Source organism: Ambystoma mexicanum, chromosome 2p (genome assembly GCF_040938575.1).
Source record: "Ambystoma mexicanum isolate Mex_15411 chromosome 2p, UKY_AmexF1_1, whole genome shotgun sequence".
NCBI classification, from domain to species: domain Eukaryota; kingdom Metazoa; phylum Chordata; class Amphibia; order Caudata; family Ambystomatidae; genus Ambystoma; species Ambystoma mexicanum.
In genome coordinates this window covers 795,422,707-795,450,206 of record NC_090923.1, presented here as the reverse complement: position 1 = coordinate 795,450,206, position 27,500 = coordinate 795,422,707, and the positions used below count along the sequence as shown (strand labels likewise).

At 45.6% G+C, this 27,500-nt stretch overlaps 1 protein-coding gene across 2 annotated transcripts in view; it reads right to left on the bottom strand.

Annotated features, from left to right (window-relative positions):
• The window catches only part of COQ8B (coenzyme Q8B), a 666,225-nt gene that overhangs the window by 208,841 nt on the left and 429,884 nt on the right, over nt 1-27,500 (bottom strand). For both annotated transcript variants that reach the window (XM_069644459.1, XM_069644460.1), the window contains exons 8-10: nt 25,192-25,332; nt 24,128-24,209; nt 9,236-9,329 (exon numbers count right to left, since the gene is read on the bottom strand). In XM_069644459.1, the coding sequence (XP_069500560.1) occupies nt 9,236-9,329; nt 24,128-24,209; nt 25,192-25,332 (317 nt within the window). The remainder of the gene's footprint in view (nt 1-9,235; nt 9,330-24,127; nt 24,210-25,191; nt 25,333-27,500) is intronic.

The following is a 27,500-nucleotide window of genomic DNA, read 5'->3' as shown; positions in this document are numbered from 1 at the left end:
GGTGAACGTGCCATAATCAGCCAATCACCGAAGGGGTAGACATGAACCGCCCTCTCCTGAGATACCCTGCCACAACTGCCATTAACTTGGTGAAAACCCTAGGGGTGGAGGTCAGTCCAAATGGCAGAACTCGAAATTGATAATGAGAACGGCCAACCGCGAACCTCAGGTACCTTCTGTGCTTGTGATGGATAGATACAAGAAAGTAAGCATCGTGACACCATCCAGTCCTGGAGTTGGAGGGCCAGAAGGATCTTAGAAAGGGTAACCATCTTGAACTTGTCCTTCCTGGGGAACTTGTTCAAGTTTCTTAAGTCCCAGATGGGTCTCAATCCCCTTCCTTTTTGAGAATTATAAAGTACGGGGAGCACCAACACTTGTTCCTCTCCGCCACAGGTACCGGTTCTATTTCACCTTTCTCTAACAGGGTGACAATTTCCTGCACAAGCAGCGGATCTGGAATTTTGAAAGAGCTGTTCCACAGCGGATGATCCTCAGGCCTTTTTAGAAAAGGAAGGCAGTAACCCTGGGCTACCGTTTCCAGTGCCCCGCCATTCTTGCAGATGCTGAGAAAGTCTGCCTCCCACTGGGGCCATGTGGGCTAAGGCCTCAGCGTGGTTTTACACTGCCGCTGCCTAGGCTGATTTAGTGCCTCTTCCTTGTCCACCTCAAGGGAATCTTCTTTGGCCTCTATGACTGGCCTTTCCTCTACCTCTTCCAACTGACGAGTACAATTGAAAGGACTTACCCCTCCAAGATGATGCACTGAGGTAGGAATGCAGAGGCCGTCTAATGGCAGCACTGAGAGATTTAGCTGTCGCTTTCGAGGTATGCAGCTCTTCCAGACTTTTATCAGCCTGGAGCCGTCAAAAGGCATATTGATGAGTCTAGATTGTACATCCGATGCAAATCCTGAGTTCCTCAACCTCGCAAACCTGTTCAGCTTGGTACTAGTTACCATGGATCTGCTTAATGCTATCTGCAGTATCCAGACATGACTGGAGGCATTCCCACATTGCCTCCTTACCATCCTTGATGATAGCCAGGAAGCCGTTTCTTTTTTCTCCTTCCAGGATGTGGTCAGCCGCCATAGCTATGCAATCCCACAGGGTGAACGTACATTTCAAAGCCATACTTCCGGCAGTAAATATTTTTCGAGCCCAATCACCCACTCGCTTGTTATCCCTATAGGGAGGGATAGAAAGGTATGCAGATTGCTTCATGGACGTGACTGCCTGGACCACCAAACTCACCGGTGTCGGATGTGTTGTCAAATATTCTGGGTCACTGCTGGATGGCCTATATTTTTTTGAGAAGTTTTTATTTACTGCAGCTGCAGTTTCTGGTGTTTCCCAATTAGATGTGACCCTTTTTGGAGGGCAATATGAAAAGGTAAAATTGGATCTCTCTGGGGATCTTGATCCAGTGTATCAGTTAGATCATCTTGCAGAAATGATGGTGCAGGCCTACTCCAATCCACAAAATTCAACCACCTTGCTCATTAGTTGCTTGTATAAAGAGTCAGCGTGGTCAAAAGGATCTGGCTTCCCAAACTCCAATTCTGGAGAGGTATCTATACCACGGCTGTCTGCAAGTTTTCAGACAAGTCTTTCATTCTAGACTCTTCAGGAATTAATTCATCTGGCACAATTGGGGTACCAGATTGTAAGGCAATTAGTGGTGTATTGTCATCTGAAAGCTTGTTGTCTTCATAAATTGAAGTTAAAGATTTTAAAAAATCCTCTTTTAGTAAGGGTTTGAAAATCTTATCTTGTGTCATTGGGGCCTTAGACAATTTCGAAGAAATCGTGGGCAACTATTTCAAAGTGGGTGTCGTAGACTTTGAATTTGTCGGAAACGACTTTGACACTGGCATCGACCGCTCTGACGCCAATGGCGTTGTTCAGACCGTCGAAGACTTTTTATGCTTCCACAAAAGGACCTTCAAAGGACTGGTTCTTGGATTGTCGAAGCCTTCGACGGTTTCTCATTGGATTGAGATTTAGATAGTTCTCAATGTAACTCTGGCTAATGCCACAGACTCGAACATTCATAGGATTTCGTCTTTGACTTTCCTTTGCCGTCTTTATGCAGATCGACAGGGGCATGGTCTATCTGCCTCTCTTTTCGAGGGGGTCTACCCGCCTTCTCAAAGATTTTTAACATTTCTTTTCTAAATGCATCCCATTTTGCTTGTGAGTCCGACTTGGTTGGACATTCGATTACCTCGGACGAGGACTCACTAGAGCTCGAAGGTGACCTGTAGCGTCGTTTCTTGGCCTTCTTGGAGGAAGACGAAGAATGGCACGATCGACTTCTTGATCGAGACCTTTTAGACTTTTTCTGTCGAGGAGAACCTCTAAACTCTTGAGACTTTCTTTTTTTGGAAATCTTGGAAGGAGACTTCGAAGGGAGCTTACCCACCGCCGGTTTACCTTTACACTCCCTTAGAGCCTTGTCGGTCATCGCTTAACAGGAGTTACACTCGGAAGTACGATGTTCAGTTCTGAGACACCACAGGCATATACAGTGTGGGTCGGTGAACAACATTTTCGATCCAAAGTTTTGGCATTTCTTGAAGCCCGTCTTAGGCGTTGATGGAGACATTTTCATATTAGTAAATTAGTGACGAAGTTCAGTGAAGAACCGAAGCGCACCGTAATTCTTCGAAGCGGATGCTTGCAGAAACGGAACTGAAGCCAACGGGAGCTGCGTGCGCTACTTCTACTAATGATGACGTCGGCAGTCGAACAGAGGCCCACCAGGGACATCGATTCGACGAGACAGCACACAGCACCCTCTTTCGAGGAAAATCTTCTGAAGCTGGAAAGATATTATCAAAAGATGAGGAATACGTGGGAGGACACAATCCATTCGAAAGATCCTTTTGGCACAAATCATGAGAAGACCAGAGGAAGGGAGTCATATCTTTGACTGAAGTCAGAACTGTGATAAAGAGACTACTGGTAAAGAGAACCTGACGAATGCTTGGGGAAGGGAGACGCCTTCCCAATATTGTTTTGGAACTTGGAACTACCTAAAGCATCCCAAAGAAGGGAGTCATCCTTTTCTAATCAGGGTGTAGTTTAGTTATAGGTTTTCTGTTTAAGTGTAAGGGACGGAAATAGGTTTAGGACATAGGACAGTGGATTTTATACTTTTGACGGACATTCTGACATTATCATTAGTTTTGGTTGAGGCATGGAAACTCCTCTTAGTCTTAGGGACAGGTAGGGTTCTTCCTTATTTTCAGTTCAATAAAAGTCTATACCAACAAGCATGCCATGTTTGTGTCCCGAGTCGTCTTCTGCACTCTTATAGCGTACAGATCTCACAGCGCTTACACCGCTTTACTTATCCCTTCGCAGATATTACAGCACTTAAAACACTTTTCTTATCCTTAATTGTTGTACAACCTACATTTCCCTATTACCTTAGTGTTAGCGCTTATGGTTCGCGCACTCCAGCCGAGTCCGCAGGGCTTATAGGAGTTGCACTGACACTAAGCCTGTGAGGCCTGTTTGGCTGGCTGGTCTCATTTTACTCTATCCCATGTTTGGCTGCGATTGTCCATGGATTACAGAGAAATCAACCAATGGGAGAAATTACCAAATTCTTATTTTTCTTTTTAACTTAATGCGGGGGGAGACTCCCCGCCCCTCCATTTTACCGTAACTATTACCCTTACCCCACCGTAAACCTATATTATACAAAAATGTCCCCAAAATTGGAAATTTTTCAGTAAAAAAATGCGGTCATTTCTCCCATTCGTTATTTTATAGTCGATAATTCTTCAGATTCCATTGTCCATCACTTGCGATAATGCTGTAAATTCTAGGAAGTTATTTTACACAGCTGTCTTATATTCTTTGCTTCGTGATGGTAGAACCTATGTATGCTTCTGATGAATTAAAAGCTCTCACTCCTCACTTTTATGCAATTTCCCAAAGAACCCTACACAAACTCACTTTGCACTAATATCTCCCAAGGATACTGCATGTGGTGGAACGTATACGTGCAAAACATACAGTCCTGTGTTCCTCAACAAACACAGATACATGCCAAGGTAATATCACTTGATTGTTATGTAATTAACACCCGTTCAGCAGCAGCCTATGTTTTGTTCATTTGTGATTTAATTGTAGATACCAAAAGTGATATAATGCTTTTGACAGAAACTTGTTTTAATAATACTACTAGTCATTCTAAATGATATGTTATCCCCCAGATTACTAATTCTTATGTCTTGATAGCCAAGAAAAGGGGAGGTGGCCTAGCTTTTGTTTTTAAGACGGTCCAAATCTCCCCTGGTAAATGGAATTGCCAACTGTCCTTTTTAAAACCTGAAATTACTATACCTATTATTTTCATACAGCCTTTTATACAGACCTTAATTGTCAAGTAGAAATATTCAATACAATTTGTTCTGAAACCACTGATTCTATTTCCCCTCTAAGAATTGTGAAAGACTATTCCAAAGCTAAAAAACAGCCGTGGTTCATGACTAAGTTTTGCTAATTGTGTTCCAAATGCAGGAATCTCTGTGACAAATAGCAGAAAAAGAGGTTGGCCGCCAGCTATGGGTGCTTAATACTAACCAGAAAGAAATATACATCCGAAATTCTGCAAGCTAAGAAAATATTTTATTCCTCTTAAATTAATACAGTGTATAAGTGCAGGACCGGGTAGCAAACCCATGTTGCTTGCAGTTTTCTTGTTTCTAAGACGACTGCATTGACCCTGCGCTATCCTCATGGAGCATGATGCAGTTGGCAATTAACGCTCCATTGCTAACAGCCCCTTCCTTACGAAGATCCTTCAAAAACTAGCAGCCATACAATTTCAAGACTTTATTGTGTCTCAACATTTGCTGGGTATAAATCATTGGGATTCCACCCTTTTCACGTTACAGAGCATGCTGTTCTGGATGTTAGGGAAGGCTTACTTTGGAAGCTGTATAGTAATCATACATCCCTAGTTATAATGCTCGATCTATCTGCAGCATTCGACACGGTCTTCCAGAGACTGTCCTCTGTTGCCAAAGTATCTGACTCTCCCATACTCAGCTTTCCCGCCTTTTATACGGGTTGCAGCTTTGTATCACTTTGGATGGTCGGACCATAGACTTTGTTGCTTGTGAATATGGTGTCCTTGAGGGGGCCGCCCCGTCTCTGCTTTTGTTTAATATTTATGTCAAGCCTTTTCATGATCTACTCACTAAGCTTGAGGTCAAATTTCAATGTTATGCAGATTACTCTCGTATTTTCAAACTCACCGGCTGTCAGTTGCCAGATAACAAAAGTCTTGTTTGCTATTATTGCACAAGTTAAGATTGGGATGCAGAATAACTGGCTCAGCCTCAACACGACCAATACTGAACTAATGATGGCACACCCCTGCAGTCTCTCCCAACTACTAACTTCACAATACTCCTCTTTTCAGTTGGAGTCTCATGATACCTCAGCCTTACATAAAATCAAGTCAGTAGGTAGTTATTTTGACCCTTTATTTAACTTTTCTATTCAAATCAGTCATATAGTGGCACTTCCTATTAAGATTATTCAAACATATTCAACCATATCTTTCGTCTGACTATATGTTGATTGCTGCTTGAGCAATAATGGGTTCAAAACTGGATTGCTGTAACTGTCGCTATATTCTGGCTTATCCACATTTCTTTGTCATAAGCTTCGGATCTTGCAGAACGACACAGCTAGAATGGTCTTGAACCTTTCCTATTCTGCCCATATTACTCTGGCTCGAAGACATCTTCATTGGTTACCATTACCAGACACAATTTAATTTAAAATAGCCACTGACATGCGTCTTTATAGCAAAGTTCCCACTTATCTTGCAAACATTTACGTTTTACTCAACTAATCGACCAAGTCGTACTGTCATGCTCCACTTGCTTACTTGTCCCAGATTTAGATTTAACCCGGCTGGTAGTAGAACCTTTTGTGTGCAAGGCTATAAAGTCTGGAATGATCTTCGATCTTCCATCCTCCCTCAGATCTGACCTGCAAGAAGGAAAATTGAGAAAAGCCATAAAACCCCTCTTTTTTAAGTTACATATGTCTTGCTAATCTTGGTGACTCTACTAGGGGTTCATTCTCTTTAGCAGTGCTCTCATGTCCCTCGGTTAGAGAGCTTTACAAATAAACATACAAAGTAGATGTCACCATTGTAGGCAGTGTGGTACCTGCACACATGGGGTCATAGAGGTCTTCACCTATTTGAGGTCCATGAAGTAGTCTCTCCTAGCCTGCAAGAACATACAAATTTACATATTGAAAATAATCAGTCCTCACCTGATGACATTGAAGCAAGGACTCGTGTACATATGCTGGGCTGTAGAGGTTACGCAGAAACTCTGATGCCCAATGACAAAGGCTCAGAATAGTAAAAATGAGGTTTTGTTGGAATCTGAACGTACACCCTTGGATTGCAGTCCACTTCAGTCAAAATAAGGTTTGTATTTGTGTGCCTAGGTAGCAGGGGTGGACAAAACTTTTCAGAATAAGACCGCATAGTTCTTCCAGAGGCAATGAAGGCAGATTAGGCTTCTTCCTCCTAAAGTCTCTGCAATAAAATATAAATAACTTTTTGCTCAGCACTGTAGTCTGATGCACAAGCATGTAAAATGGCCTCCCCCTTTAGATTTCGATGGGCTAGTCGCCATTTTATGAAGCATCCTAATATGTTCACAAAGAGCCAATTACAGAGCAATGGTCTGCATGAAAGTCAAACCTTTCTTAGGACTGTGGCGGCCCTATGGCAGGAGCTCTGTGTTGTATGTGCAGGGAGAAACTCTCCTTTACCAGGCAACATAAGATCCGGGAGGATAGCTCAGGGGCAACACACTCACCTCGGAAGCAAGCCGACGCAGAGCAACACAGGTTTGATCACCGGGTCCGCACTTAGAAACCTCTGGGTATTAAGCGCGTTATAAACAACCAATTACAATGTACAATCCTAGGCCTTTCAGATAGTCTTAAACTCAGGAAGGGGATCCTCAAAAGTCACTCGGGTATAAGTACCTGTTAGGTGAGCGTGAGGGTTGCTGAAGGTGAGACAATGGATACCCATGCTAGGACCCTCGTGGGGCAAGAGACAATTTAAAAGGTTTCTCTGGATCACTGTTGAAAAGACGTGAAAATCTTGAATGAAGCTTGTATATATGCTCCCAGTTCTTGAGGCAGCCAGCAAGTGCACACAATGAAAAACTACTATGGAGAGCGCAAAGACCTTCTACATGATCTGGCTCAAAGCACTCTAAACAAATAGCATGGGAAACCTAAGCTAGCATCTTCTGTTCACAGAAAGTGCAAGAAAAAGATTGTTCTATGCTGCATAGAGCAGACAGAGCTGACATTTTTTTTTTCAATAGAGTATATAATTAGTGTAGCACACGTGCAAGAGTCATAAAATCGTGCTTGCGCAGAAAAAATAACTGCTGAGTTTTCAGAGGGCTTAGCTTGCATGGATGAGTCTGTTGCCACACGTGGGCAGGAGGAGAACAAGTAATTTGAGGGTTTTGCTACAGAAAAAGTCTCCAGTCCCATCCCGGTGGGACAAGCATCCCCCAACGTAATGAGGAATGGGAATGGGATGTTGGAGTACATTTTCTTGAGAGACCCTGGGAGGAGGCTAACTTAACTTCAGAATGAGTCAATCTTGTAAGGGCAGGATACACAGCTTTAAAGGATTTCATAGCCAAAGGTAGCCGATTAAGTCCTCTATGCTCTCTGTCTGAAAGTCTGGTGCCAATGCTAGAGTGCTCTACTACTGTACGTTTGTGACCTTATTAGGACTGAATCGAACATCTGGTACTGCAGGTTCTTGTGGCTTACAGGAAGAATTCCCTGGAAGTGATTCTAGCTTGTCTCAGTTCCAGGGATGATCTTCCCTTAATTGTGTGGTGGAAAGTCACTGAACAGGTTTGATATATGTCATACTGCTTATTAGAAAAAATGCTAAAACAAGGAAGTTGGGTAGTTTGGGCTGGGCTACTTTGCGGCAGGGGAAAGAGGTCAACCGTTGTTTGCAAATGCTTGCTAATATCCTTCTTCTATAATGGCACAGACAAGCTCATCAAAACAATTTCCAGTCATGAAGAAGGATAGGATCCATCTACTACTTTGCCTCCCTAATTGTAAGGGCTATGCAAAGATAAACAGGTGACATTACAACTCACCAGAGGGACACAAAGATCACAGTACTGCTTGTTTTCCCATTTAGAGGTTGCTTTGCCTATAATAATAGGCAAGATTACATGTCGTGGATCAGGCTAACGACGGATTTAAATGGGTCTGGGAGCCTTCTGTAATAACAGACCAATTAAAAATAATGTGTACCTAGAGTAATTCCCTCTGTTTAGGAAGCAGCGGCTCAATCATTTCCTTCCATCAATTTTGGCTTTATGTGTATAGAAATTAAACCTTGAAAGCATAAAAAGTGGAAGACAACCACATTATACAGAGCTCAGATTACTTTCTAAGCATGTGACGATCGTAATTGACGAATCAGCCACTTGCAGGATTCGCTCATTTTTTAGGAGGTTCATATGATTAAAAAGATGTCAAAAAAGAAATCTGGTTATGTTTTTAAAGTTGCAGAACATTTCACAATACGGTTATAATTTTTCAACCTTAAATCTTTTAAAGTATACCTCTTAATGTCAAACCTGAAAAAAATCCCCAGTTTGCTCCTGCCTCCTCGAGGAAGTGTCACACTGGCAATTAGAACGGTGTTGCAAATTTCTTTCTATATATAATAATAATTTTCTTGCTATATATAATAATTGTGGGAGCTCGGAATGGCGCCACAATTCTCCAATTTCGCAAATCTCTCAAAACATGGCTCTTTCAACAACACCCGATCAATGACCAAGTCCAATGGATGCACATATCGACGACACACAAACCTCACAGTACTGCACTACTGTTAAAAGGTGCCAGTTCAAATGCTGGCTACCCACAGTCGATACAGTGCTGCGCTGCTCTTGAGCTAAGTACCAGCACTTTAAACAATATAATAAAATGTAAAAAATAAAAGAAATAACGGTTTACTTTTACAACGTAAGAATCATATTGTATTGCAAAGTAATTTCAATAACCCAGGCACAATCACAAAGATGTCAAATGTACTCGAAAGCAGCTCTCTTGCCACTTTCACATCATCTACACATTTCTTGGAAGCTCTGCTGGGGTAACAAAAAACAAAGAAACCTTACCTGAACCTTTTAGCACACTGGGCCTCTCTGTTGTAATCACATTCCCAGGCCAGTTCCTTTCTCAGGACTTGGATGCTATTCTCTGGAAAAAGGCCTAAAGGAAAGATAATATAAATAAGCAAATATCTCAACAATCTGAATTCTGAACACATCTCATCAGCCATTATATTATGTTTCTATCTGTCCCCTAAGCTACTCGCACAGATGACAACAATTGAATTTGAAGTCTAGAAATGAATAGCTAAAACACCAATAAAAATGGAGTAGGAGTCTACTTTAAAAATAGCATATAATATTCAGTTTTATTTTTCAAACAATCCATTCACAATACGTGTTGACAAATGTGTCTACTAAAGCAAGTAGGTTTCTAATTTAACTGGGTAACAGGACAAATGGGAAACAATGAAATCCCGCAGCTACAGGAAAAATGGCAAGAATATGAAGAATACAATTGCACCTGGGCTCTGTTGCCAGGAGCAGCTGGGACTGACAGGAATGGGGAGGGGGTCTAGGAACAACCTTATATTTGCTAAAGGATAGAGATTCTGGAAGTCTTTCTAACCTGGCACTCAACTTACATAGGTGCAGTAGGCTGGCTGGCACATGCTGGAAGTGAATTTCATTACATTTAAATGTAAATATGTTTTCCGGTGGTTCCCAGCCAATGGTGGCAATTATTCTAAAGTACATGCATCTATAAAAGACCCAATAGTAGGGATCCTTGTTATCCCATCTCATTTAACATTATTCTCTGACCAGTACAACAAACAATTCTTTTCCACAAAATAGGGGCCTTGTTTTTCTGCTCCTTCCGGCTCTAAGACTTCTTCTCAGAATTCTTTCCTTTATTGAGGGCTGTTCCTCTGAGCAATTACAAAGTGAGGAGAGGGGGTCTCAAAGATATTTACATTAGGTCCTGCCACAGGAGGGCCAGGTGTGTTTGATCTACGGGTTTGAGATAGCACGGTAGGTCAAAATCCTCCAATGTGTCTCAGAGTTGGTTCTAGAGAGGTAAGTTCGATAACTTTAGGACTGACCACTGGCTCCAAATTAATTGGGTTATAGGATCTTGATGACGTTGATGACTTATTTACCTTAGCAATTGTTAGTCAGAATCACTTGTAACTCCCCTCAATCCATATCTACAACCCCAGCATTCACCTCCACTGAATGTTTCAGAGCAACGCCGGATTTTGGGGAAATCCTTCCATAAGTGCCCATTGGTAATTAGAGCTCAAGTTCGCTACTGAATTTCACCCAACCACTAACTGGTATGATTACCTTCTCTATACTAAAGATGTTGAGTTCATCAGAACATGGGGTGGCACAAATAAGTTGTTTGGCCTGAGGGGATCATCAGTGGACTTGTACACTTTTATCTTGATTTTGATGCTGGGTGAGTCCTGTTGCATCAGAGGTTTCTGATCCACTTCTGGAAACTTCTAGGGATTTGAAACAATGATACAACATATGACACAAATACACTTTCACAATGTTTTTTTTAAATAAAAGCTCTTGATTTGGATTGGAGCCCATAGGTACTTGGAAAATATTCTAGAAACAAGAAGAAACCCTTATTAAACTAGTGTAAAGGATGGGATTACGCAAAACTGGGTTCTGCATGTGCCCACTGACCCTGAGAGCGGTGAGCTCTTAACATAATCTTAAACCTATTCTTATAACTATGTCCCTCTAGTGATGCCCTATTCTACCAACCAAAGTTCAAAGGTGGTGATGGCCACCAGAATGTTCAAATCTATTCTTTATAAGACATTTAGCCTTCAGGCTAACCCCAGGCGACAACAAAGAGTTCTCAAAAGCTTGGCCAACAAAGGTGTTCACAAACCCATCCGCTTAAAAGTCCATCCTTATTCTAGAAAACAAACATACACAAGATGGTTTCCTGGGCAGTTTTCGCTTGGTAGTACTAACGGTTTGCCTTCTGTAGGATCTGTAGTCCGCACAGATTCTTTAGGACTCTCCCCTACCTCCTGTGCATTTAACACATCAATTTTCTTAGGTCTCTCCACAACATCTAATTATATCAAGCTTCTCTTAGGTCTCCATACAACCTCTGACCCTCTCAGACCTCTCTTAGGTATCTTGTAGACTTCTTTTTAGGTTACTCCATAAGCTTTGGTTCTCTCAGGCTTATCTTAGGTCTCTCCGCAACATTTCATTCTCTTAGTCAACACTCTTTACAGCAATGGGCATTCCCCCTCTCATTCAAGGGTCCTTTTCAGGTAGACTGTATTGTCACACTTTTGCCTGGGGTGGTTCTTCTGAGGCTTCTTCAGGGAATTGCACATCCTTCAGGCCTTCCTTTTAGTATCATGTTTGGGGTGGGTAGGACCTGTCCCTAGGTCCTCTCTTCACTACAGAACTATCTCTGGTGGTAGGACCTCTGACATATCTTTGCCGCAACCCTTTCAAAGCTGATAATAACTGAACTACCTCTTCTGAAGTCGTTTTCTCAAAGTACATTGTTTTCTTAGTATGTTTGAGGATTAAATCCTGTCAGTGTTTGACGTTCCGTGAACTCAAGTGGTTCGCCTTTCCTTCAAAATATAAGTCTGTGAAAGGGATGTGGTTAGGTTTAGCTTTAAAACAACCATTTACCTGCACCCTCAGCCTTTAATGACAGTCTAGTATGATAATTCTGGAAGCATTCACAATTGAAATCATCTCTGCTGGTAGACTTCTGACCACTTTGGGGCATACTGAGAACCTTTTAAGAGTATGAATACTGCATCTCTGAGTGGTCTCTGAGAGGTGAGAGGTGAACAAGCCCAAGGAAGCATGTTCCACTCAATTTCTGAGAGGCACATCGAGTAAGAGCAAGACCAGCCCAGTCCCCCCTGGTTTTGGCCCCCACATAGAAAAGGGTGGGTTAGGCTGTGTTTTCAATTTATCAAAGTGCTTGCCAAAGAGGAACCTTCGAATCCACTAAATTGCATATTTGTTTTACCAACCAAAGTTGACAGCAAAAAAGAATAGAATTCTCTCAGTTTAACTGCAAAAGCAGAATATAACCATCAGAGACGTCATTCAGGGGTCGCCAGAGGTCGCCAGAGCGACCTCTGCTGATTGGTTTGCGACCTCTGTCAATCTTTTGCAACCTCTGGATGTCGTCCAATCAGAATGCAGAGGGGCGTGGCCACAGCCAGCTGGTAACAGTGCCGTGTGCCTAGGTTCCTCCTTGTGTCGTCGCAGTGCGGCCTGGTGGCCCGGGGCATGCTGGCCCGGTGTACTAGCTCGACGCTGAGCCGCCGTCCCGCAGCCAATCGAGGTCCGCCGAGTATGAGACTATCAGCCAGGCCCAGCTATAACTGCTGGGCCTGCTAATGCTGAACACCCATTTGTGGGCGTCTCATTTAAGGGAACGGGTCGGGGAAGAGTGTAGGCCGCGCATGCGTCCGTGGTGTTAGTCTGCCCCCCAACCCCCTGCCGTCTCCCATGCTGTTGGTCTGCCCCCCACCCACTCCATGGTCATCCGTGCTGTTAGTCTGCACCCCCACCCCCTGCGTTGTCATCCGTGCTGTTAGTCTGCACCCCCACCCCCTGCGTTGTCTCCCATGTTGTTAGTCTGCCCCCCCCCACCCGCTGCCTTGTCTCCCGTGCTGTTAGTCTGCCCCCACCCACTCCATGGTCCTCCGTGCTGTTAGTCTGCACCCCCACCCCCTGCGTTGTCATCCGTGCTGTTAGTCTGCACCCCCACCCCCTGCGTTGTCTCCCATGTTGTTAGTCTGCCCCCCCACCCCCTGCCTTGTCTCCCGTGCTGTTAGTCTGCCCCCACCCACTCCATGGTACTCCGTGCTGTTCGTCTGCACCCTCACTCCCTGCCTTGTCTCCCGTGTTGTTAGTCTGCCCCCCGCCCCATGCCTTGTCTCCCGTGATGTTAGTTTGCCCTCACCAACTCCATGGTCGTTCGTGCTGTTAGTATACTCTCCCACCCCCTGCCTTGTCTCCCGGTATGTTAGTCAGCCCCCCACCCACTGCCTTGTCTCCCGTGATGTTAGTCTGCCCCCCCACCCCCTGCCTTGTCTCCCGTGATGGTAGTCTGACCCCCCACCCACTCCATGGTCGTCTGTGATGTTAGTCTGCCCCCCCACCCACCCACTGCCTTTTCTCCCGTGATGTTAGTCTGCCCCGCCCCCCACCCACTCCATGGTCATCCTGGGAAGCATTAGAGCTGGAGTGATCTCTGATAGACAGATAGCAGGGGTGATTTGTAAGGGTCTGCGGCGGTAAAGGGATGCTTTCTCCGGGGATTAGAGGAAGCATCAAAGGGTAGGGAAGGGGGAAGGGAAGGGTTACAAGGAGGGAGTGCCTGAGAGGGCGAGACCTGGGGGCGAGGGAGGGGCATACACAGGAACGTGTGGCTTTGCCTCACTTCGCCCAAGTGTGTCCATGGCAGATTTCACAGACACACAAGAGTATAGATTGTGGTCCGATGGCCCTCCACTGTAAACTGCACCGCGGAACGTGCACGCTGTTGCAGTACTCCACATAGCCACATAGACAGGGGCCATAAAACAGTTCCTGTCAGGTTTCCAAGTATAAAAATGAAATCCGAGGTCACAATATTTTATGGTGTGTTTGGAGAAAATGCTGGCGACCGTGTAGAAATAGTCGTTATACCCAAAACCCTCAAATCAGACCCAAATACCTGAGATCCAGGACCCAGAGAGGTCCTGAGCGCAGAGAGCAGTCTCGGGGTCAGACGAGAACAGTGGCATTGAAAGGGTATTTAGCCTAAAATGAAGGCGATCCGCTATTGGTGTATCGATGGTAAGAAGTATTAAAATCCTCGACTGCCATATTACACCGGGCAACCGTTAGAGGAGCTCAGCACACACCATAGGTCCGCCAAGGCCCGGACAGGTCCCGGTCGCCACCACATGTCCTCAGAACCCAGGACAGGCCTGCGTGCCACACCTCAAATCTGACGACAAGCCTCTAGAGTCACCATAATCTACAAGAGCCAGGAATAGTTCCCACAGACATAAAATCCCCATTGCCCACCAAAGGACACAGTGCCAAATACAAGCACTCTACAGTGGCACAACACCATTGAGCTGACCAGGCTTAACCCCCCCCAAAAAATGTTGGGCCATGTTCACTCGGCCTGGTTGACCTACAGAGCCGTGGCCGGACAGGACAGGATAGAGACGTTAAATTGTGCCTGGGTTTCCCTGTTAACAAGTGGAATAACAGGTTTCAATGTTGGTAATCGGGTTTTGTAACACATCAAACTTCTGCAGACCTTGTATGGTAGGATGTGTACCTGAAACGTACCTGAAACAAAAAATTATACTTGTTTTGGAAGTGTGAGAGAGTGATGGTACTAATGTATAGAAACAAGAACTTGAAATTTTTCTTCCTCTTGCGTTATGAAAGCACTTTGAAGAGATACAGGAAGATGATCAGGTAACAGTATTTGCCAATGCACTAATCAAACCCATTTTAAACTTAGCTCTAGGCTCTGCAGGAGATGAAAATCGGAGATGCCTGGCTGTTTTGTGGAGGAGTAATGAAGTCCATGAAAAAACTGCAAACAGTACAACACAACACTGAAGGTAACTTGTCGAATCAGAAGAAAATGGGGTAAGTGCCAAAATCGCTGAAGACTGGATGCCATCGACTAGAAGAATACATGTCCCCTGGTGAAATATTCTCCCTTCCACCTTTTATCCTGGCTTTCCCCCATCATCATACCCGCCTATCCGCCCCCGCCCCCCAGAATATGATTTTGCTTTGTAGTCCTGCTGCGCCGGACCCAAACAGAATTGTGAATGATAGCAAGTACCACATTTAGTTAGAATTGTGAACATTAGCCTGTGTTGCATCTAGATAGGATTGTGAATGTTAGCAAGTGCCACACTTGGACAGAATTGTGAATGATAGCAAGTGCCACAATTAGATAGAATTGTGAACATTAGCCTGCGTCATATCTAGACAGGATTGTGAATGTCGGCCAGTGCCACATCAAGATAGAATTGTGAATGTTAGCCATTGCCACATCTAGACTGCATTGGGAATATTACCAAAGCCACATTTAGATAGAATTGGGAATGCTAGCTTTCTTCGCATCTAGACAGGATTTTGAAGGTGGGCCAGTGCCACATTTGGATATAATTGTGAATATTGGTGTGCGTCATATATAGACAGGATTGTGAATATTAGCCAGTGCCGGATCTAGATAGAAATGCGGACACATTCACGCCCCACATCTAGAAAGAACCTGGAAATTTAGCACATATCACTTCTAGATAGCGAGGCCAAAAACCAACCCACTAACAATTTCACCCCTCTGCATACACCTCTCAAACTCTAACCAAACACAACCACAACCCGAAAGCACAACAAACCGCACAACTACACTACACTGCAACAACAAAACAAACCACACATAGCTTCGCACAACTGCACGTGACAGCTACCGACCGGAAAGCACCCCAAAGCTCAGCAAACAGTGTTAACCGAACTGAAGCTGCCAACAGCACATCACTGCTCTCTTTTACTTATCCCGCTCATTCCCACTAACTCCCCCCTGGACTCCTTTCTTTTCCAGATCCGTCAGAGCACCAGGGGACCACTGCGGTGGTGAGTGCGCGGTACAAATATCCTTTAACATTAACAAAGAGGGAATTTGGGTTCATACACATCCCATGGCAACATGGGCCTTGACACACTGCTACATATGATGATCCATTCTTGTATGAAATGTCACAGTACAGTGATATCGTAGCCATATTTTTCTTAGTGTGCTGAGGGGTCATGCTTTATGATGCCACTTCCTGTGATGTCACATGGGGCGTGGTCAAATGCCATCACGTCCTGTGATGTCACACAGGGGTGTGGTCAAATGACACCACATCCTGTGATGTCACACGGGGGCGTGACATTGTGATGTCACTTCCGCTACCCCTGGCATTTTGGTGAAATGACGACCCTGATAACCACCTGCTCATCTGCATACTTCTGAAAAGTGAACTGCTCAAGCAAGCCAATGACTGATGCTGGTTGACAAAGGAGGAATTTTCTGACAAGTATCGGATAGGTATTTCCAGTGTATCTGTGATTTATATATATAGCGCATAGTTACCTTCCACAACAGAAAACACCCAGCAACACACCGGGCAATACGAACTTCACGCTGACCAAATGGCCAGATCAGGATGGCAACAAAACAGTTAGAGAACATAATATAGTTCATGACGCGAATAACTGCAACAGAGGATTATGATACAGCATTATAATATAGGACAATTATTCTTGAAAGTCACTGAGAGGACCTACCACCTGTACTGGAACCTATCGGCATTTCATCGTTGGCATTGATATTTTCTACTCATAGCACTAAATAGTGTCCTACATTCCCAGACATGCATAACTACCCAAATTACACTAAAAGATATTCTGCGCCATGATCACATGATACTAATCATATCAATATTGTGTATAAGCACAAAGCACTGTCTCTCGCATGCAGATTAGTAATTTACCTCTGTTAAGTGGACATGACATGAAAGAATGGTGCTATATAAGAAATAAACCAAGTCAAAAATATAACAAAGCAAAAATAACACTACACATACCATCACCCCACTGTCACACAACCAAACGCTCTCAAATAGCAGAAAAAGAGATATCGATTTTGCAACAAACCAACAGCGCATTAAATCTTCACAAGACCACTGAGAACCACTAAAACATCATAGCCCACTTAACAAGCATTGGGAATACCAATAGTTTTGACGTTTACTGTTGTTCTTTGCATTTTGCATTTATAGGCACATAGGTGCAAGGAGAGTGCAAAGTTTTAAAGGTGGAATGCGATAAGGGGTGCAATAAAACGAGAAGTGGAAAAGAGTAACGGAGGAAGCCATTGAAAGAGGTGCCATCGATGATGAGCAGGAGAAAACATGAGCGAAAAAGGTATGAGTGAGAGGGTAAGAAATAAAGCGAGTGTAAGAGGAAAGATGAGAAAAGACAGGGAGAGGGGGTAAGAAAAGGTAGGTTGGGGTAGGGTGGGTGGTGGGGTAAAGAGAGAGGTGGTAGGATTGAGTAGATAAAGAGGGGGCAGGGCGGGTGTATGGGGGTATGGCTCAATTATTCACAACAGCATGAATCTGTACCACTAAACTAGACCACTAAACTAGAATTCTCTCCTCTGGAGCCCAACCCTCCCTTCCCAGTACCTCTGCTACTCTCGCACCCTTACCACATATGTACCTACATACACACACCGCTCTTTCAGGCAGAGCGTTATAACACGGGGCTCTATCAAGCACACTAGTTGTATAAAAGCTTTTGCCATTCACAAAATTATCATGCAAGAAGCATTTCATGCACAGCATTATCACAAAGCGCTTTGATTCCTGTAACAGACATAGGGCCTCATCACAAGTTCGGCGGTAACGCTATCAGCGCCGATTTTAACGGTCCGTCGGATCACAAGTCCAAATACCGCTGACGCCATTACAGGCAGCGCAAGTACAGCTGGCTGTACAAGCGTCGGCTGTAAAAGCGCCAGTGACCATTCGCGCTAAAACATTGTAATCACAAGTCCGGCGTAGGCGCAATTAGCGCCAGAAAAGCGGCGGATAATCCGCCGAAAATACCCCCAGCAAAAAGCTGGAGGTAAAAGAACGCAGGCCACAGCAATAAGGGCCCAGGTGAAACCAATGCAAATCAGAGGCCTACCAAAGGACCCACCCATGCACAACACACCCTCCCCAACACCATTCCACCAGTAGGAGCAGGGAGGAGACAGCAATAAGGTCCCAGGTGAAACCAATGCAAATCAGAGGCCTACAAAGGACCCACCCATGCACAATACACACTTCCAAACACCATGCTGCCATTTGGAGCCGGGACCCTTGATGTGGACTTCTACCTGCTGCGCCTGGAGCTACAGAGGCCAGCCAACCAGGCCAGAGCCCTGAGAGTGCAGGGGGTGGTGGGGATGAGGAGAAGGAGGAGGAGAGCAGCACCAGCAAGGAGGCCAGCCATCCCCAGGGTCAGGCCAACACCCTGGGCCATGACTGATGGCCAGTTGGTGACTGAATATCGGCTGGACAGGGCAACCATCACCCAGTTGCTGGACACAATCCAGGCTGACATCGGCAGCCGTATAGCCATCAGCACAGCAGAACCTCTGCTAGTGAAGCTCGTGTCTGTGCTACAATTCCTCGGGACTGGCAGCTACCAACATACCGTTGCCATGATGCATGACATGGCCCAGTCCACATTCTGTGCCATGCTGGGACAGGTGCTGGATGCACTGTTGAATCATGTGAATGAGCACATCGCATTGCCAGCCAAACAGGCACAGGTGAACCAGCTGAAGGGTCAATTCCATGCCATTGCCCTAGTCCCGAATGTAATAGCAGCCCTGGACTGCACCCATGTAGCACTCGTACCACCCCAGGCACATGAGGCGGCCTACAGAAACCGGAAACAGTACCATTCCCTGAATGTGCAGATGACATGTGGCCCTGACCTCACCTTCAGCCACTGCTGTGCCCACTACCCAGCATCCACCCATGACTCCATGGTCCTGTGCAACAGTACCCTGCCAGCGTACATTGAAAGGCACTGAGGGCAAAACACATGGCTGCTGGGTGAGTACAAATGTATACCATAATGCATGTTAATCCACAACTGTTGGCGCTGGTCACACACAATGAAATCACTGAATCTCAATAGGCAGCACCATTAGTGCAGCATTTCCAATCAAGCACCTTGCACGAGAAACCTTGGACATGTCCAACACAGCAGAAGACACCCATTCAGGATGTAAAAGACATGTGGCAGCACAGTGACATATGGAAGGCCTACCACCACAAAGCCTCCTGTGTGAGTAGCACTATGGCTTCCAACACTGACACAGTACAAACATCCCACCCTGACCACCCGACAGTCATGCAAATGTAACACAAAAATCGCCACATCCACAAATGCACCACACATAAGTAGTCTGAGTAATGGCAATGTATATCCCACAAACCCTGTCCCCTGAATGGCCAAGGAAATGCATGGAGAACAGTACAGAATAGTGACAACCAGCAAATGCAACTGCAGCCAAAGGGAATGGCAATGACACATGAGGTAGCCACTTCTCGCATGCACAAGCAGATGGAAGGGCCCCCTTACCCAGTGACAAGTGAATGAGTATTGTTACATACTGAAACAGAGGCGTACCAAATTGTGAGTACCTCATTGATTCAATGCTGCTCGTAGCACAGCACACTCCACAATGCTATTGGCCAAATGACAAGTATGGGAAAATGACACTGATGACTGAGCTCTGTACACCCACTGAATTTACCTTGTCCCCAAACCTGCTTTCTCTCCACTGCAGGTGATTCTGGATATCCCCAGTACACATGGCTCATGACCCCTGTGCGTCATCCACACACAGCAGCGGAGCGGGCATACAAGCTTGCCCATGCTCGTACACGGATCTGCGTGGAGGGGGAATTTGGACTGCAGAAGGCACGCTTCCGGTGCCTCGACCGTACGGGAGGGGCATTGATGTATGCACCAGAAAAAGTTGGTAAAATTGTACTGACATGTGCCATGCTGCACAACATCTGCTATCGCAGGAATGTGCCACTGCCCCCTGATGCTCATGTGCAGCCACCTGAGGATGGGAGTGAAGGTGATGACGTGCCTGAAGGTGTTGCACGTGCACAAAGGGTTGGTCTGAGGGAGGGGAGGTTGGCCAGACAGGGATTGATTGATGTTTTTTTTTTTTTTAAACGGGTGACGGCTACATTTAACAAATGTCACTTCAACATTAAATAGCACTTTTTCACAATCACTACTGTCCATGCTTTGTGAACTCCCCACAACAGTGCAGGTATGTGCATGTTAGTTATCAGGGCACCCACAACGATGCCATGTCCGACTAGGATGGTCGTGGGCGGTTTCCTGTCCAGGCCCCTCTGGTGTGTGTGACCTCAGGTGGCGCATTGAACGGCGCCTAGGAGACGGCTCAAGGGATCCCTCCGTGGGTGTAGTGGAGGTTGAAGGGACTGACCCGGTTGCCTGCATGTGCTGTCGGAGAAGGTTGTTCCCCTCCCTCGTCTGCTCGACAAGTGCTGACACTGCCTCGCAGAACTCCCTCACCCTTTGTCCAAACCCTGTCAGGGCTGCGGTGCATTGCTCCACCACTCTGCGTGTGCGCACATTGTCATGCGCTATGTACTTGCATCCATGGCGTATGGATGCACTGATGGCCTTGATGTGCCAGCTGTGCACCTTCGCCATAGATTCAACTTTGGCCTGTTTGGCCTTGATCACGTCCAGTCTGCCCATCACTGCTGCCCCCGTGATAAAGGGTACCCCCTGGTGTGGCAGGTGCCGGCCTGCCAATTGTGTCGGCTGTTGGGGGGGTTGCAAGGGGACATGTTGCCGGCTGGGATTGGGCTGCCGGGCTCTGAGTGCCGGTCTTCAGGGCTGCCATATGATGGCGTGTCTTGGTCTGGCTGTGGTGTGCGGACACGACGCACATGCACGGGTGGGGTTTGTGCTAGCTGTGTGCCTGGCCCTGGGGGTCCCCTGTGGTGTGACCATCCCTTCAGCGTCACTGCTTCCAGGTGAATGCAGACGTCCTGCCTGATGCGCACGTGGAGGTGTCACTCCCACGTCGGGCTCCGATCCACAGGTGAGTCCCTCTGCATCGAGGCTATGCCTGGTGGCTAGGGGCAAGCTGGCCGTGGACTCCCTGTGGGCATGTGGGTGCTGCAGCGGTCTGGTCGGGCTGCATTGTGGTGAAGTGTGGTGAAGTGTGGTCAAGTGGGAGATGGCCTGCGTCGGTTCCCTTCCGTGCGGCCCCTTTGTGGGGTGGTGGTGCTGGTGGAGGCTCGCTGCCTCGGGCGCCGTGATGGTGTGGTCTCCTCCCCATCATCTTCATCCCGTGGGGTTTGCCGTGTGCCTGTGGGGTACATAGGGTGTGTTTTGATTTCAAGGCAACCTACATTAGTATCAAGCAGTTCATGCCATCAAGTGGGATTGGAGACAGTATCAATCATGCATTCAACTTGCATTTTGTTCAGTCGCCATGTGGTGCTTGGCGTGAGTGTGGAGGTACACTCCATGCGAATGTTTGTGTGACAAGATTACATGCGGGGTTGGGGTGCACTGCGCTCAGGGTCCTGGGGGTGTATTATTGCACACTCACACTGTACGTAGCTGTCCCATGGCTATGGATGTCTATCCCCTGCCCCTTCTATTGATGCACTGCACATGCAGGGTAGTCTAGGCAGCATTACGGTTCAATGGATCAAGGGGTCACTTATGGGTGTCTGCAGTGCCTCACACGCATTTCTTCACATTCATTCACTCACGGTCTGCATGTGTGGTACTTTCAGTTGCATGCATTTGGGGTGGGACTCACCTGCAGTTGGATCAATGCCAGTGCCTGCCTCCGCTCCACCAATTCCCTATATAGTGCCGATGTCAATCAGGGAACTCATCTTCTCCTCCTAAGGTGTGAGTTTGGGTGGGGGTGGTGGAGGCCCTCCTCCAGTGCCCCTGCGTGCACTCCTGTGCTGTGAGAGGATGCCGCAGACTCTCATACGCAGGTCGTTGAGGCGCTTGCGGCAATCCTCCGCATCCCGGGGCACAAGATCCACTGCAGTGACCCTTTGACTGATGTTGCGCCAAATCTGTGCTCTGCGCTGGCCACTGGTTTTGCGCTGCTGCAGCTCGTCATGATGGATCTCAGCCTCCTCCACCAGTACAGCCAGCTCCTGATTGCTAAATTTGGGCTTGCTCACCCTGTCCAGGGCAGACTAGCCCCTAGTGCGCTCCTGTGACATGATTTGGTGTTCAATGGGGTGGATGGCTTCCAGGGGCTGTGATATCCGATGGATTGTGATTTCCAAGATGGCCGCCGCTTTGTTGCCAGTTCTGGCGGTGACGCGTTTCCCATGCCCTAATAGCGCGGGCGCTATTAGCGCAGTATGGCGGTAGCCCACAGTGCGCCGGATTTACGGGTTCTACCCATTGCGCGCTATTTGCGCTACTGCCATGTCCCTGTGCGCATGCACGAAAATTCAGGATCTGGCAGATTATCCGCCGGGGGGCTTGGCGTTAGCGCTATTTACGTTCGACTTGAAAACCGCTGCATTACCGCCAAAATCGTGATGAGGCCCATAATGCTAAAATATGCAATATAATGCGCTATCATGCAGCAGCAGACTGTCATGATTAGCACAGCACTATCACATCCAGTACTTCACACGTTTTCCATGCAGAGCCGCATGTGAGAAGCATTATCAAATTCTGAGTTCTCGCACGCACAATACCAGGCAGGGCTATATCATACACAATACATATCGATGGGTTCCATCGTGCAGCAGACAGCATTAGCACTGTACCATTATATCCAGGACTCCATAATATTGTCATGCCGGGCTGTAAAAAGAAGCACTATCACGTGCCAGGCTCTATGAGATGCATTATTAATATATACAGGGCGCTGATGTTCACAATCCCTAACTTTATAAGGTTCTAACAGGCACGAAGTTGTCACCTGGGAGTTTATCATGCAAGAAATATCAGCGTACACAGAGCTCTGACATGCATGCTTTATTTAAATGTGGTTCTATTGTCATGTAAGGCCTGGGTCTGTCATGCACAATATCATCACACATGATTTAGCATGCTCAATTTACTTCGACTTCTGTGGTCATGTAAGTGTCCAGAGTGCACAGTGCCAACACACAGGGTTCTGGCGTGCATTTACAGGCCTCTATCACAGCCCATATATTTACTTATAGTCCAAGGTGTCAAGCAAGGCCGAGTAGTACAACAGGAATTAACACTTTGTGCGTTGCCAATTGTATGCCACAGCATTTCCAGTTGTCATGCCAACCACAAAGACTGCTTCTTGGAACCCCTTTCTTCTTCTGTTAGCAATGTTTTGGTGATATTTGCTGTCTTTCGCCACAAAAAAGTGTCAAAACCAAAAACCTCATGGAACAATTATAGTATTAAGAGTAGTGGAGAAGCCAGTGTGCTCTCATGTTACAACAATCAACTCATCTTGACCCAAATGAAACAAAGATATCCGTGTCAAGCAACAAATGTCCCAAATGAATGTCATACAGTGGCCAGCATGCTTCTTTAGTATGTAATCAGATAAAATACAGATTACACTAGATATGCCAAAACTAGAAACTCCCTCGATCAACACAGAACCAATGATCAAGCAAAAAGCAACATAAAACTCAATTATATTGGGCTCTTCACAATTTATCCCCGCAAACTCAATCTTACAGAACCTCTCACTACACACACACACACACACACACACACACCCCCAATAACCATGCCTTCAAGCTTCCAACTAGTAGACCCAACAGAGCCCTAGGTGGCCACATGGCCACATACGTTTCATGCTCACCAACCCAAACAACCAAAAATGCTTTAGTAACTAGCTCTAATACCCAAGAAAGGCCATCTGCATTAACACCTAGAGCCACATGGCAAGGCACATTCCAGACACGCAACATCGCTACAAAGCCATGCTAATGGCAAATATAAACAATCATTACAGACATTAAACAACAAAACACTATATATGTCTGTATATGAAGAAGGTCAGTTGTCAATACTGCGGGTACAGGCATGGTGTAGAGTGTTCATTGGTGTTTATTATATGGGGTAAAATGCAAGTACACCTGGCTATTAAAGTATATCTTAACCATCTCAGAAATGATCACTATTGCTGGCCTGCCATAGACCCAAGACTGAGAATTTAGAGCAACCTTAACAAAAGGTTAATCAGGGTCAGTTCTTCCTTTAACTGCACCACTTACGACTAAGTAAAGCAGAACAACAAGAAACAGTCAAAAGTGTTTTGAAGTCGCTCACCTTCCGGTAGAGCAACACTCATTTTAAGGATGGAAAGCAAGTTTTCAATGTCGCTCTTTATGCTCTCAGCTATTCCAGGGTACTGGCATAGAAGAAATAGTAAGAAAAAAAAACATTGGTTAATGTAAAGTGTTACATGCAACTTCACAAAGGATAAAACTATTTCAATAGCCACCAATCAGTCAAGAGGAGATACTGGAAGCATTGGCATCAGAACAGCATATCATGGGTCAGGATCCATTTATATACACCCCAACACATTATCCAGCCTAATTGCAGGGCATGTTATGATTGAACAAATGCTCAGATTGATCAGCCTACTGGCATTGAAAACACTTGTTAATCTAGCACAATGTATGCACACTGTAAACCGAACATACTATCAATACTTATAAAACTAGCAACAGTTTATGGTTTTGTTTATGATGGAGACCCTATCTTAGTGCATGTAAAAACTGACTATGTTTTCAGAGAGGATGGAATCATCTAATGTGCATTCCAGCAATGTATGAATAGAACCTAATTCTGAATCTACAACATTAGCTCTATTGCATCTCCTTCAAACTCCACCATGTTCACCAACCCTTCCCAAGCAATACTGCCACAGTTATGTTATACCATCTTGTTTCTAAGGTTCCTGGCTATATAAATAAATATATAATCTAATCTCTGGCAGTGCGTCATGTTCATCCACCACATATCTTGTGAGAGTTGAATCTAGGGACATTATTCTGAGCTGCTCAAATTACAGATTTTACTGAGCAATATGTTACACTTGAGAGTTACTTTTCCAATTCATAAATTTGAAAGAGTGATGCTTTGACCTGGGCAGCCCCCCTCTGATTAAAAAGCATGTGCCTCAATATTTCAGATAAAAGAGACCTAGAACTGCATATACTATTGATTAACATTCTCAAAGGCAGGACCACTTCTCAGAACATAGAAATCATACACGGTTACCTAAAACAGACGCTTCACATTTTAATTTGTTCAAACACTTCACTGAGAGGTTTTTGGCAGGGACACTCCCAACTGAAGAAAAAAGCACTGCCCGCTGCACTCACTTGGATCTTCATGGCCACCTCTTGCCCACTGTGCAGCCTGCCCAGGTGGACCTGGCCAATAGAGGCAGCAGCAAAAGGTTTATCTTCAAACAGAAGCAGATCGTCCCTCCAATCAGGGCCCAGCTCTTCCACAAGCACTTTCTAAAATGGCAAGACAAAAAAGGCAGAACTCAAATATTCTTTTACGTGCATACTTGGACCATTGGTCAATGGCTGAATACAGTGAAAAGAACAAAACTTCGGATAGACTGGTAAGACACCAAGCAGAATGACATGCATGTGCCAGCAACAAAGGAAACAGCTCTTGCCAAGTGTGACAAAGTGCCCAGGAATTATCCTGAATGCAACAATGCGGGTAAACTAAATTGATGGTTGATAAACCCTTGTTCCCTTTTTATCAGAAGAGATCAGTGGATAAGAAGAAAGACTTTGCATGAAGACGTGTGTGTGAGTGGAAGAGGAGTCACGCAGAAGTCTGCGACACAGCATCAGAGAGGTGATCAGCATCAAAGAGGCCAGAGAGCATGGCAGCAAGAAGTGAAATGGTAGAGACATTTGACAAACATAATAAGAGCAAGGAAGAGAGGATGGACCCAGGTGCCGGACACTGAGGGGAGACTGAAACATAGAGAAGTCCCATGACAGAGAGGCGTGTACAAGTAATCCACTATTTGAAAGACCCAGGGATTAGAGAAGGCCCGGCCAAGAGAGACATGTCCCAGTTACCATCAAGGTGGAGGGGATAAAGTACTGGAGAGGAGACAGTGGAACATGAATGGGGTTTGCAAATATGAATGGCGAGAACAAGGGTAAAACAAGGAGAGACGTGCAGTTGCCAGGTCTGGCAAGCAGAGAAAATATGGAACTAATTGAAAAGAGTATTCAAGGGAAGATTCGCACGGACTTTGGGAAATGGAGACATGTTACCCAAGTGAGATGAATTCCAGTAACAGAAGGAACCATTGAAACACTTCACTCAGTGGAATAGCGAAACTGCAGTAAGGGAAGGTGATCATTTGAAATGCTGCATTATTGGAAACAAAGCATGGCCCCAAAGCGTGAGGGAATTAATAGAAGGAAATACTAAACATTACACTTACAAAGCGCAAGATTGCAATGAGAAAGGCAATTGTTTGAAACATTGGATGCAAGGATAATACGCTTTATCGCAAAGAGTACAGAGACTGAGGGAAGGGAAGGTTCCAGTAAAGGATACTTTGAGAAGCACAGGAGATTCAAACGAAATGCAGAGAAGAAGCAATGCCTCTGGTCTGAAAGGAACGAAGAATCTGGTGGCATGGAGCAAACTTGGAGCAGTACTCGGAGTGGGAAGCTGGCACCGGGAATGATAGGCGTGCGACCAGAACCATCAGGCAGAAAAAATACCCATGCAGCCCGGAAAACGACTACAAGCCCCCGAGGAGGATCATCATGACAGTTCTTGGTGAGAGAGGCAGCCAAGTTGCTCAGAATGAAACGGAAGAGAAAGGCGGGCATGGGGCCACCCATACAGAAACGAGGTGTCTTACTGGAGACAGTACTTAGCGAGCGAGGGAGTGTTATGAATCCAGTTGAGTCATCACCAAATCCCAGCCTAAAGTCTCCTCCCATGTGGCTAGGGGAAGGCAGATGCTACCTAATCCTAACCATGGGGGTGGTATCAGAGGGAAGGATCGCATGGGAGGAGACAGCTATTAAGGGGATTTGGTGATTCCACTAGGAGAGACGCAGTATTCATCTTCTTCTGAGGATGAAGATAAAATCATTCCCACATATGTAATGGTATGCTATCAATGTAACAATCCCTCTAATGTCAATGTTCAAAGAACCTGTCATAAAAAGTCAGTTAAACAGAACAAAGTTGGTGCCTCAGAGACTCAGGAATTAAAGATACAAAAACTTGAATTGTCATAATTCTGCCTTAATGAGAAGTCCTCACTGTTATGTGAAATTGCCAACTCTTTCCACACCCTACCCTTACGCTAATACCTCTCAGTTTATAGAACAATCTGACGTAATACTTAATGTTACACATTCTTCTATGGACTTCAGTTCCCATAATGCTAAAAATGCTAGGACGAGGAAGAGGAGCTCAAGAGGCAATGAGGACTGAGAATGGTGAATATTCAAAGGTGTGGTCTAGTTGCTACCAAGGAAAGCACCTGAGCAGGATATTTAAAACCCAAGATGAAGACCACCTGGGGAATGAAGGAGAGGATGAGAATGAAGTTGAAGCAGAGGAAGAAGGTCGAGGAGCAGTTAACTGCCGTGTGGGAGGCATAGCCGAGGAAGCTACAATCATCCGAGAT